Here is a 13729-nt window from a genome sequence, read left to right as displayed (position 1 = left end):
ACTTTTAATTCCTGCTGTAGACAAACATAGCCTTTAGATATGATTGACAAAATTTCAACTGCGGCGAGTACCTGGCCAGGCCCCTGGATTATCTAAATTCCCTGCTTTTCCATTACCAGCTAAAGCCTGAATGATGAGCTTGTTCAGATATTATCCGACGAGACATGTGCACTGGTTTTTACTGCAAAATAGCAGATCAAGGTGAGCTTTTGTGCAGACATCTCAAATTACAGTGCTGGAGTGAGTCTTTTATTTTTGACTGGTGACTGGGGTAGACCTTAAAAGAAAAAATGTTTGAAAGGGTTGCAGTTATCCCTAGTTCACAAAGCAACACACCTTATTCACATTCAGAATTCCCATCAATAAGAACCAGTCTGGGAGGATGTGTTGACACTGCTTAAGTAACCTAATCCAATGCCTTTGCTTCACCTGAACTGCCCCCCCCCCCATATATTTTTATAGCTTGTGGACCAAATATCATTAGTGATCAGTGGAAGAAATTACTTGCAGATCCTATAGGTGCTAAACAAGTATGTGTTGGAAACTATCCTTTTTTTTTTTTAAAAGGGTTAGAATGATAGTGACCATTGGATTTGAACATTGATAGAGCAAAGGTTTAGGACCTGCATCAAACTAAACTAACGTCTGTTGCTTTTCCATATCAAAACCTGGGCAGAAATCTTTGCCTGTGAATAAAGGGATATGTAATCACTTCTCCACTAGAGTTGCATTAAATTTGCAATTCCAAAAATAACTGCAGCCATATAAGGACAGTAAGTTTTGTAGTGTTTGGCAAAGAATCTTGTAGCAAAGATTCTGAGCTGTGGCCTCAGAGCAGCCTAGTGCAAAACCCACCATCTCTGGTGTAGCATGTTCATATCTGCTAAGTGTAGAAGCCCTGCAGGTGAATACTGGCATAAAAACAGCTATTGTAAACCAGCAGAGCTCTGCTGAGTCCAGTGGAACTGTACCTGTTTATACTTGTTGAAAATTTAGCCCATGACTCATACTCTGTGGCTTAAATCTATATAAAACCTCATTGTTAAAACAAATTAATGTATTACAGCTGCAACTATACTTCTCTAGCACCCTCATGAAGAGGCTTTCTATATTGAACAACCCTTTCCATTGCTGTAGCTAACCCCCTCTGCCAAGGGCAGTAGCTAGGTTGCTGGAGTAATTCTCATGTCTCAGCAGTGTAGCTAGGTTAATCTGAATGTGAAGTGTAGACCAGCCCTGAATCAAAATGGGTGAGTATGTCTGAGTGTTTTTATGATGGGAGAACTGCACTGACAGCACCACTCCTGGATTAGGGCATAAGCATTATAGGTTTTATGTCTAGGACCCAACCATGGGGGCAGGAGTGCATGTTAGCACCTCAGTTTCTGTTTAAAAGACTTAAGCTTCTCTGATTTGGTTACCCTTGCTTATCTGTACTATATGCAGCCAGCCTGTCCTAAGAGTTGTGAGAGGGGTGAAATGGCCTCTTGTGTGTTTCGTTGAATGGTTAAGTGCAGGGCCTACTTCCTTAGGACCCTCTGCAGCAGCAGTCTCATGGAGGCCTCTAAGCTTGAGGAGACAGAAGAGTGCAGTGGACTAGGCCTGCTCAGGCAGCTGCATCCTGGCTGTTGGTCCCCCCAGGTTCCATTCTGGGGGGGAGGGGGCAGACAGAGGTTCCCTGGGGCTAGGGTGACCAGATAGCAAGTGTAAAAGATCAGGAGCAGGGTGGGAGGTAATAGGTGCCTTTATAAGAAAAAGCCCCCCAACCCAGGACTGTCCCTCTAAAATTGGGACATCTGGTCACCCTACGTGGGGCTCCCCCTGTGTCTCAGGGAGGAGGAAGGTGGGGCTCCTCTGCCACTCGCTGAGGGGGATGGGAGCAGAGCCCTAGGAGCCTACTATCCTAGAGAGCAGAGGCTTGATGCTTCTCCAGCCGCGCATGCCCGCTTCATGCTGTCAGTCCCTCTGTAGTGGACTCCGCCCTCGCCCTCTGAGCATGCGCTCTCGTTTCCCCTTCCCTGGGCTCCGCGCCTGCGCACTGCCCAGAGGAGCCGGAGCTCTGTGGCGGCGGCGGCAGGGGGGGAAATGGCGGCCGTGGTGCTGGTGTCCGTGGAGAGCGGCTCGGGGATGATGCCGGCCGGGAGCCCGGCTGCGTGTGGGCCTCCCGCGGGTCCCTGTGGGCCGGGTTCGTGGAGCCGTTCCCTGGACCGGGCCCTGGAGGAGGCGGCGGTGAGCGGGTCCCTGAGCCTGAGCGGCAGGAAGCTGCGGGACTATCCGCGGGGCAGCGCCGCCAACCACGACCTGAGCGACACCACGCAGGCCGGTGAGCGCGGGGCAGGAGGGGGGCGCCGCTGGGTGCGGGACCGTAACTGCCATCTTCCGCGCGCCACACCCCCGCCCCGCCCTGCCCCCCCCCCCCAGCGCCGCCCGGGCGCGGCCCGCGAGCCGGGGCTGCTGGCCCAGCCGCCGGCTCAGTGCGGGGAGCCCGGGGCGCGGGCCGGGCCGGGCTCTGGAGCAGGGGCGCGGCCCGCTCCGAAGTCACTTCGGAGTAGATGAGCTGCCTTGCCTACTCCAGCCCTCGAGCCGCTCCCCCTGCCTGGCTTTACACCCTCGAGGCAGGATGGGGGCGAGTTGGCTTGGAGCAGCCAGGAGTGTCTTGCCAGCCCGATGAGTTGTCAGGCTCACCAGCGGTGTCTGGCTTGCCTTGCCTTTATTTTTCAAGGCGGTGGTTTCCCTTTTTAATGGGCTAGATTTAAAAAATGTATTAAAGCTAATATTAAAATTATATGATATACCGATTAAGGAAATAGTGTCTGGACTAAAGTAGCAACAGGTCCGCTGAGTCCCACTGCTGAGTATTGTGGTTTTATAATCACACATTGCTTTAAAAACAAAAAAAGCTTTCTGGCTGTGGGAAAGATTCACACTGACAAGTGAAACTGACAACGCTGTCAAACGTGTTCAATAAAGTACCTATAAAATACTTCTTGCTCTGTTCTCTCAGTTACAGTAATCTTAGATGTTACTTGTAGCCAGAGGCAAAACCTTTTCCGGCAGAAATGTTTGTCTTTTACATGTGTTTTTTGGATAAAATAATGAAAATGTTGGATGGGAAAGGGATATCAAGGAATATTATGTAAGGAATGCTTATGAAGTTATTGCCTGGAATGTAGAACTTGTGTTTTATTAAAGCATTGTACAGAGGGAATTTTCCCTACATTTATTTTACTGTCTGGTTGTATAAACAATGTCATAGCATGGCTGAAGCCTTCCAAGATTAGCTATTAGCGTTCAACTTCAAATTCTTTTATGTATTCATTTTTGTTCATTGTTGATATTTGAGCTAATCTCTTTCTCATTTCTCTGTAAATTAGTTTGTAGTGCCTTGGTTCCAAGGACACTAGCTAAAAATAAACTGTACTGTGTTTTATTTTAAATAGCTTCCAAATCTATCAAGTACGTCCACAAGTGTATGGCTGTGTTGACAGGATGTTAGTTTATTTAAATCTTTCTGAGTTGAAGCCCTCTTTATATGGTTTAACTTTATATTCTGTATGCCATGTCGTATTTGAGAAAAAATCATTAAGGATGATTACAGATAGTAATAAAAAAGCCATACTGCTCAGGAAAAATCTGGCTTGTTTGTTTAATTAATGTACTTCAATGAGCAGATAAAATGTTTTATTCATACCATAATAAGGAACAATCTTGTACAGAAGAGTATGTAAATATAATCAGAGAATGAATGCTCAGTTGTCTAGTCTGTATGTATAAATGCAGCTAATGAATAAGGTTGAAAAATCTGTGAAGGGTTGTCCTTTTTATTGTTTAAAGTGCTGTTCATTTATTGTACTTTTAAAAACAATTATGGGAATTCTTGTTTCCACAAATGTTCCCCTCTATTGTGATTAATATTTGCATTGTAATTGTTCAAGAACCAACTAGATGATCTCCTGAGGTCCTTTCCAACCCTAATAATCTATGACTCTAATAAATAGCAACGCACACCATACACTTCATGCATTGTCATAACAATGAGCAATGAAACTTTCTAAATAGTGAATGGAAAGCTGTGTATCTTCCTTTTTCCCCGAGTGAAAAACTGTGCTTAAATCTAATTCGGGAAGACCAGTACAGGTATCTGATTCCATTTTTGGTGGAGCATATTTTATGATGATTCTTTGTTTTGGATGAGGCTTGAGTATGGGAGAAAAATATTCAGATGTTAGGAACAGCTGTATGGTATCAATTGTGCTCTCAGCACAGATTTATTTCAACTTCTCTCTCTTCTGTCTCGCATCAATTTCTTTTGAGTGAAATGTCGTACTTAATTCTATTACAATCATGTGGCGTCCACTTATATATAGTGCCCATAGTGTGCTAGGAGCTCCACGTACCTAAAAAAGACAATCTTGTACCTTGAAGATTTACAGCGAAGGCCCCCAATCCTGAACAAACGTACGCATGTACGTAACTCTATGTGCAGTTAATAGTCCCATCAAAGTCAATAGGACTAGACTACTCACATTGTATGAAGATAAGTACATGTGTATGGGCTTGTCTGCACAAAAGTTTGACTTTCACTATATTGAAATAGATAAAAGCAGTAAACCTGCCTAGTATGGATGCAGTTATACTGGTATAACTTATTACCATATTGGAAGGGGAATAATCTATACCAGTATAAAGCACTTCTGTTGCTATGACTGCATCCATGCTACGGGTCATACTAGTATAACTATATTGGTTTTAAAAAAACGGACCCCTAACTGACATGGTTATACCATGCAAAAACTGTCTGGACCAGGCCTAAATCTTCACAGGTTCAGTGGCCTTGACTGCAAGATCTGATATGACAAGTGAACCTAAAAAAGGAGTTGGGGTCAGTAGGGGGAGTCTTAGGATAGAGAGAGTACAGATGTAAGATCAAATTTACTTGGATAATCAATGTAAGTCTTGAAATTGGTATTTTTATACTGTAAAGGGGAAGAAGTCATAAAACAAATGTATGTTACTACTGCTGTACTTTGCAAAAAGCAAGGTTCTGTGAAACCTTGACTCCCTATTTCACTTTCTAAAACCCTGTTGTTCCTCAAGCTGTGTTAATTAGAACAGTAGATGCAGTTCATATAAAACTATGAATTCATTATATTTCCCAATTCTGTTCCTGGATTGGGTGAATGTCATAGTGGTTTCATGTTAGTGTAGTAAATGCAGTCGTGATTCACACCAAGTCTTGAGCTAAAAATCACCGTGGAAACAGAAGTTAATAAATTTCATTACTGTACCTGCTTTCAAGCAGTTCCAAGACCAGCTATACTCAGGCAGTTAACATTTCATTTCCTAATATCCAAAAGTAAGCCACAAATAAATAATGGATGTGATGGCACAATACTACTTTGGTTAAATTTACTCTCTCTGTTTTATGTATTAAAACAATACTTAAGGTAAAGATATTTTGAGACTGCTACCCTACCATATTGTTTGTTTGTTTGTAACATTTAATAACTTTTCCAAAAGAGATGTAGTGCTACCACAGAATAAACATGGGTCCTTCTCACCAGTAGTTTGAGACGTTTTGGGGGATTAAATTGAAAGCAGATGTTCCTATTTACTTATAAAGAATAAACATTTTTACACTCTGAGATTCTTAATATACTGTGTAAACCCAATAACATATTGTCTTTCAGTGATTGTTCAAGAAGTTTTATCTTACCATAGAAGTAACTGCAGGTCATGCCCAAACTACATGTGTAATGACACAAGTAATAAGAAATGTCATTGAACGTATTATGTTACTAATTTGTAAAGCACCATAATTTTGCATGCCATTTTCAAAACATAATTTAGCAAGGTCCCTGCCTCAAGGGGCTGAAAATGTAAAGCCCTGAGCATTTGCATAAATCTCAGCAGAACTGAAACCTAAATTAGATAGATTCAGTACAGATGATTAAAGAATGAAGTGCAAAAATGGTAGCAGATAACATTGCAGTTAATTTAGTGGTGGAAAGTTGAGCAAAGTGGATTTTAAGAAAAGATTTGGAGAAGGAAGATATGTGGCATATGAGCAGACGAGGGAGATTCTTCTAAGCCAAGCATTTAGTATGGTTTCAAAGTGAACGTGAAACAGTACCATACCAGGTCCTTAATTGCATGAGGAATTTCAGTATCTAAATCACATCAGACAGTATTTTTGGTGAGACTCAAAACAATAACAATGAAAACTGTCAGTGTAGATTGATATGGTTTTAAGCAAGATTAATGCTTCCATTATTTACTTTTTTATTTAATTTATAAAATGTATCTGTTACCTTAAGACTCAATTTTTTTATTAACTGGAAACTATTAATTGAATTCCTGAGACTAATTTAAAAAAAAATCAAGCTTCTGATAGCACAGTGTAAACAGCATTTGTAGATTATATTTTACTTGAAAAATAACTAGGGTTTTTCTGTTCTCTTCTGATGTTGAGAAGAGCAGCAACTACAATCATGCACAGACACATCCTTATACTCTACCATTCTTTTCTGTGCACAATGCAGCCTTGCTGCTGCTGTTACTAGTAATATCTCCTGTAGGTACACAAGCTCCCCTCAGAACAGTGCGGTAGTTGTCATACTACTGCATGAGGCAGGAAGTGAAATTGGTCATCAATAAAACTGTAAAGCTGACAACACACAGTGTAAACAAATTGGAAAAAAAATCCTTTTTTCTAACTTTTCAGATACAGCAGTCTTGAATATTACTTGTAACTAGTAGGTACAAAACTTTCATGTAGAAAAGTGACTTTCAAGTTGACGGTGCACCTTTAATCAAACAAATTAATTTAGCATCGTGCAGTCAACAACTGATTTATTCCTTAAATCAACAAATTAGTGCAGTTACACTTAAAAACAAATGTGCAGGTAACATCCCCAGCCCGCTCCCAGAACAATAATAAGAACAAAGCATCTGTCAGATCTAACTTACCTCCTGTAAAAACACTAAATAAACAGGTAAAATTTCACCATGTTCTGAAAGCTAACATATTTCTGTTTTGGACCAGTGAGAGAACCATATTCTGAGTCCAAAGGTCATTTGCCACCAGAGATTCAAATTTAGTACTGTTACTGAGAGCTTGTTAGCTAGTCCCAGCTGGTGTGGCAGTAGGGGGTGGTGGTCTTTCAGGTATCTATGACCTACATAAGGCTTTAAAGATCAAAATCAACACTTTGATTTGTACCCAGAACTGAGGAGCAAACTATTGAAATGTTTGATGCAAAAGTGTGTTGCTCTTGTGTGTTTTTGTATTTTAATCAGGATTAGTTATTTTGTGTTAGGCAATGTACAACTGATGATCAGATAGTAAAAGTCTGCCCCCAAAAATTTAAAATCTAATTAAAGACGAAATTAAACACCCTATTTGTCACAGTTTGCCTAGATTTTCAAGAGGAGATAGAACAGGGGTTCTCAAACTTGGGGTGGGGTCAAGAAGTTATTACATGGGGGGTCGTAAGCTGTCAGCCTCCACCCACAAACCCTCTTTCACCTCCAGCATTTATAATAGTGTTAAATATAAAAAGAAATGTTTTAATATATAAAGGGAGTTGCACTCAGAGGCTTGCTGTGTAAAAGGGGTCACCAATATAAAACTTTGAGAATCACTGGGATAGAACATATTGCAATAATCCAGTCTGGTGTTCACAAAGACATAGATGGCATTGGTAAGGTTCACATCCATGAAAGAAGATGTGGTGGCAATTGGCATGCCAAGTACAGATGAAGAAAGGAACTGCAGTCAGTCCAAGCCTTCTGGAATTCAGTTGGGGTACAGCAATCCTCAAAAATTACAAACCTTATTGATGTAAATTATTACCGTATTAACGGTGCAAGCACTATCTCTGTTATCTCCAAATCTCTCCCCTCCCCCCCAACCAGCCAGCATCATCTCCATTTTATCTGATGAGCATATATATGTATATAGGACAACAAACCATCTGGGTCACATGAAAAGGAGACTTGCATGTTGTCACTAGGGTGACCAGATGTCCTGATTTTATAGGGACAGTCCTGATTTTTGGGTCTTTTTCTTATATAGGCTCCTATTACACCCACCCCGTCCCGATTTTTCACATTTGCTGTCTGGTCACCGTAGTTGTCACTGGTGGCATCACAATCCATAGTACATAGGTAGGGCCCTACCAAATTCATGGCTATGAAAAACTCCACACACCGTGAAATCTGGTCGTCTGTGTGCTTTTACCCTAAGCTATACAGATTTCACTGGGGAGACCAGCGTTTCTCAAATTGGGGGTCTTGACCCAAAAGAGAGTTGCAGAGGGGGGCGCAAGGTTATTTTAGGGGCATTATGGTATTGCCACCCTTACTTCTGTGCTGCCTTCAGAGATGGGCAGCTGGAGAGTGGCAGCTGTTGACTGAGGGCCCCGTTCTGCAGGCAGCAGCACAGAAATAAGGATGGCAGTACCATACCATGCCACCCTTCCTTCTGCGGTGCTACTGGCGGTGGCTCTGCCTCCAAAGCTTGGCTCCTGGCCAGAAGCCCTTGCTCTCCAGCTGTCCAGCTCTGAAGGCAGGGATGCCACCAGCAGCAGAGCAGAAATAAGGGTAGCAGTGCCGCAACCCCCCCCAAGTCCTTTTTGGGTCAGGATCCCTACTATTACAACACTGTGACATTTCAGATTTAAATAGCTGAAATCACAAAATTTACTATTTTAAAAATCCTATGGCCGTGAAATTGACCAAAATGAACCCTGACTTTGGTAGGGCCAGTCATTCCCAGTGGCTTCAATACATCAAAGAAAAGAGAACTTGCTGTATCTTACAAGAGCCACAATTACCCATATCCCTCACTGGGATAACTTTAAGGGGAAAGAATGAAAATATGTGAGTGATTCCAACATCTACTAGGATTTGAAATAGTCAACAAAACAGTATAATCTTTGCCATAAGGAAGACAGTTAATGCATTAAATATGTTCCAAGTACCATACCTACTCCAGAAACAAGATTGATAGTGTCACTCTGCCTCTATCTTCACAATAACTTTGCCTGTAATGTATGTGTGTCAGTTTCAGGATAACTGCACCTTTGACCCACCTCCGTGGTCCATTCCAGGAAATCCTTTTAGGTCTGGGGCATCTAATTTTCATCCCTCTCCAGACAGGGCTCTGTCCCCCACTCCATTTTGGTTTTAGGCTGCAGTCTATGTTTACTGTGATTTCCCCAGAAAGCCTGTCTGCCTAGCAGCCAGCACCTCTGCTTTGCTTTCTCTCCATGAGTAGTGTAGGGTAGCAGCTACAAGTTGTCACACACCTTTTTCTCAGCAGGCTACCTTGATTCTTAGGATAAAAGACCAAAGCTCCTATTCCTTTTCTGGATCAAAAGGAATACTCCAATCCCAAGTTTGTTCTTTGCCCCTATCCGCTGGGACTGCCCTAAACCAATATATGCAAACCACCCCAGGGACTGTTATCTGGAGCTGTTTACATTCCTCAGGCACTTCAGTAATCCCCCATTCCCTCCACTGTTTTTCATGTCTGGAAGAGCTGTGGTAACCTCCAAGGAGTTGCATACCATCCCTGGCCCACAATATGATTGCACATGTGATTGCAATCTCTGTCCCAGTGTGTTTTTGCAATTTTACTTGCAAACAGTTGACCAGCTATCCACTAAAATCTGTCCAGAGTCCGGACCACCTTTTTAAACTGTATACCATTAACAAAGTGAGAGAATATTTTGGTAATACAAGAAACAGGACTAAAATATTAGCAAAACACACTTCTATACATTGTAAAGTTACATATGCTGAGGCAGATTAATGTAATTGGCTTTGTTCTACAGCTGTTCTATAGGCTGTCTTCACCGTATTTTTATCAATTGCTGACATTTTAGTTGAGATTATCTAATGAAATATAAAGTGTCTTGAGAAACTCAGTATGGCTCATGTAGTTAAGAAATGTTGGCAAAAATATTTATTCTTAAAGCCGCAAAACCAGTGTAATAATCCTACTAAAATTAAATAATTGCTTAAGTAAAACTCCTTTGGGTTATTGTATCATGAATATTCACTTCATAATACTGTTCAGTTCAGATGAGCTCAGATTAGGAGGTAGAAGTGCTGGCTCTCTACTCAAACTGTGTTCAAAATGCTAGGCTCATGTGGGTATAGCTCACCAAATCCAAGCCTGTGCAATGGCAGGGAATGGGCATTGGTGCACCATAGTCTCTCTGTTCTCTACTTTTGGCAAATGATAGGTTAGTTTCCTGATGGCTGTAATACTTGGCAGGGTGGATTGATTTAAATCAAAGCAATCTAAATCAGTGATTCTAAATCACCATGTGGAAAGCCTCAAAGTTGTGTGGATGTTCCTATGGTAATCAGACATCCCAATATTATTGGGACTGTCGATATTAGGGGCTTTGTCTTATATAGGCACTTATTATCCCTCCTCACCCTGTCCTCATTTTTCACACTTGCTATCTGGTCACCCTAGATATTTCCCCCTTTCTTCTTCGATTGAACTTATGCTTGAAGGTAGCAAATTTATGTTAGTTAATCTCTGAATATTTACATTATTTTGTAACCATTTACTGTTGATCTTTTGTAAGTTTCCTGATTAGCACATTGTTTTACAATTTGTATGCTCTAGGTTTTGGGCCAATGAGACTTTAAATGGAGAAGTGTTTCTTTGAACTGAGTTGAATTCAGTGGTGTTCTACTGATGACAGACTTGGCTCCCATGTGCTCCCATTTAGCAAAATAAATTATTTTAAGCAAGTAATTTTAAACTGATGGTTTAGGTTTAGCTCTAGACTCAAGCCAACGTAATTGGTTTCTTCAATAAAAGAAAACAGCAGTAAAGAATTAGAGGTGTATGGCAAACTTCACAAATTATATTGAATGTGCTAAAAATAACAGGATGTGATAGTTAACAGGGTGTAACTCTTTTCAGGGTTTTTTCTCTCTTTTAATAATTAATCATCCTGGAATTTCATGCTTTATGATATCAGTCAAACCACTTGAATTTGTAGCTTTGTATTTACTTGAAGGTTATGGGCTTTACAGTATACTTTCTCCTTTATCCATTGGTGTTCATGCCTCCATAGTAAAAGGTAAAACATTATCAACATTCATGCTATAAATGAGTCTTAGGGTTTACAATTTGGTTATGTGGGCTAAAAATTGAGTTAAAATATTTCTTTAGCTCTCTAAATTATAGATGTTTAGCAAAGCCATTTAGTGGTATCATACAGTGTTCTTTTTAAAAAAATAGCTTTGCAGAGTGTAGACAAGTCTTTTTTTTAATATCCTTGTGGAAGTGGGGAAAGAGCACTCTGCTTCCACTCTGAAACCCTGAAGATTCTACCTTTTTTCCCCTTCATGCCATCATCTTCCCTTTTTACCTTCAGAGGCTGAGGGTGTCTTTAAGGAGAGAGAATTATGATCCTTCACCAATCAGCAGTGTTATTGTAATGTAACTTCAGGCATTCAGTCCTCATCCCACACAGGATAAAAGCATTGCCCATGTAATGCTCTCAAAACTGCTCAGAAGAGAAAATAGTTTAATGGGAAATGCGCGGCTCTTCGTTTTTGCAGAAAAGATATTGGGTTGTTGAGATTATAAAGTCAAGCATTCAGATTTAAGAAAATGCCAGAATTAAGGTTGCCTGTGCAACCTTTAATTCATATCCCTGTTCATATGCATAATGATATGGTCTTTAATTACATGATCCCATACTGTTTTTTGCACAAGATTCCTGTCTTATTCAGTGTGTGGGAAGACAGTGCTTAATAACCAAGCAGCTATTCAATATTTTATCTTCACCTTGTGTTCAGTGTGTGGCTGTAGACTTTATTTACTGCATGCTATTCAAACCCTGCACTGAAAACAGAATTATTAGTTTCCTTGTTAGCTTTTCTGTGGCACTCATCACTATAGCGAGTGCTTCACAAACATAAATTTATTCCACAACTCCCCTGTGAGATGCAGGAGGCTGGGGGTATTATTCACATTTTACAGATAGGGAGCTGAGACACAGAAAGATGAAGGTCAAATGTGTTTACTGATTTTGAGTGCCCAATTTGAGATGCCTAGGACCTGCTTTTTCAGAATATGTAGAATTAAATAGCACTTAATATGTCAAAGCCCAGCTCTGAGTGCTCAGCACTTCTGCAGATATGACCCTAGGGTCTCAAGTGGGCAGAAAATGGGCAGCACACAGTTGGAGAATACCTGTGAAAAGGTTGGTTTAAGTGACTTACCAAGCATCACATAGAAATGCTGTGGCAGAGGCAGGGATAGAATCCAGTTTCTCAGGGAAACATTCAACTGTTTTGACCATGAGACCATCCTTTCTCTACCTGTAATCCCCAACTGTATTCACTGCACACCTTCCAACTTCTGCAACAAATGAGTCAGGTGCGTTACAGACAGCAGCCTACTTCACTACATAACCCTGATTCATCCCCAAAGCAGATTCTCATATTGAACAATGAAGAGAAAATACAATATTGAATAGCTGCTCATTAATTGAACACCATCCGTCCTGTGCACTGAATGAGGCAAGGGTCCTGTGGGGGAAAAATAGTATGTGACCATGTAATTAAGACTGTATCATAATGCATATGCACAAATGGGGGGCTGCATTAAGGTTGCACAGACCTTTCTGCCTGTCTTCTGCTCCATCCCCTGCATTCTGTCCTGGTTCCAGTCCTGTCTTTTCCCCACTCCTGCTTCTTTGTCTCAGTCCCATTCCCCTTGCTTATCCAGTCCCAGTCCTTAGGCTTCTAGTCCCAGTCCCAGTTTCCTTGCCCACTCAGTCCTAGTCTCCCTGTCAGAGTCCCAGTCTGCCTTCCTCCTCCCAGTGTTCTCTCCCCCTCCTCCTATCCAGATCCGTTCTCCTCTCCTCGCTGTTCATCTGATTTGTCTGCCCCTGCCCCTCTGGCCTCCAGTTTTCTGTCCACCCCCCAATTTTATCAAGTCTATAACCCACATTTGAATGCACTTATGCAGAGGGGTGTGTGTGTGGGGGGGTGGTTCACCAAATGTAGTTCCTGCTGAGTATTTTGGAAAACACATGGCTTCCCAACCCATAAATGTAAAATATATTTCCAATAAATTGAGGCACAAGGGTTGCCAAATCAGTACTCCAGAGGGCTGTAAGAAAGTATGCCATGTTTTAGATTCATAGGAATTACTGGCAGATGTTTCATGTCATCTCTTTGATTTTGGTGTCTGAACATGAAATGTCCTAGTCAAAGACAAATTTACCTCTAGTTCTGTAGAGATAAATATTTCCGGTTCATTTGAGTTATATTAGAGCAAAGTTGGTCCTTCATGAAAACTAGAGGTTAATGACATCTGACACTTCTGATTTTCTTTTACAGTATTTAAAAAAAAATTTTTATAGCAGTTCTTCTCTAACCTCACACAATTCCAGAAATCCTGGACCTTGCCTTGTCTGTTTCAGTTGGGGGAGGGGGGTTTAAGTAAATATAATATTTGTACCTTATCATGCTGTCATAATGTGTAAATGATTTTCCTATGTAGTAAAACCCTATTGTCTGGGGTTTATATTCAAAAGTAAATACTGTTGCTTTGAGAGTTGCCTCAGTAAATCCTCACTTGTGGGAGTTGTACACTTGACTTTAAAATGGGAATCTGCAAAAGTAATAAACTCAAACCAGGGTAGCTGGTGAGTACCTTTATTTTCTTGGAGTGAGAACTTGT

The 13729-nt window shown here is 41.2% G+C and overlaps 1 protein-coding gene across 3 annotated transcripts in view; it reads left to right on the top strand.

The window, feature by feature from the left end:
- The first annotated feature begins 1952 nt into the window (after window positions 1-1952).
- The window catches only part of LRCH3 (leucine rich repeats and calponin homology domain containing 3), a 103071-nt gene continuing 91294 nt past the window's right edge, over window positions 1953-13729 (top strand). Inside the window, exon 1 of one of the 3 annotated variants that reach the window (XM_045029143.1) lies at window positions 1953-2323. In XM_045029143.1, the coding sequence (XP_044885078.1) occupies window positions 2086-2323 (238 nt within the window). In that variant the 5' untranslated portion in view covers window positions 1953-2085. The remainder of the gene's footprint in view (window positions 2324-13729) is intronic. The other 2 variants (XM_045029141.1, XM_045029142.1) reach the window with 2 other exon arrangements.

This window comes from Mauremys mutica, chromosome 9, assembly GCF_020497125.1.
Source record: "Mauremys mutica isolate MM-2020 ecotype Southern chromosome 9, ASM2049712v1, whole genome shotgun sequence".
NCBI classification, from domain to species: domain Eukaryota; kingdom Metazoa; phylum Chordata; order Testudines; family Geoemydidae; genus Mauremys; species Mauremys mutica.
This window is presented reverse-complemented; position numbering and strand designations above follow the sequence as displayed.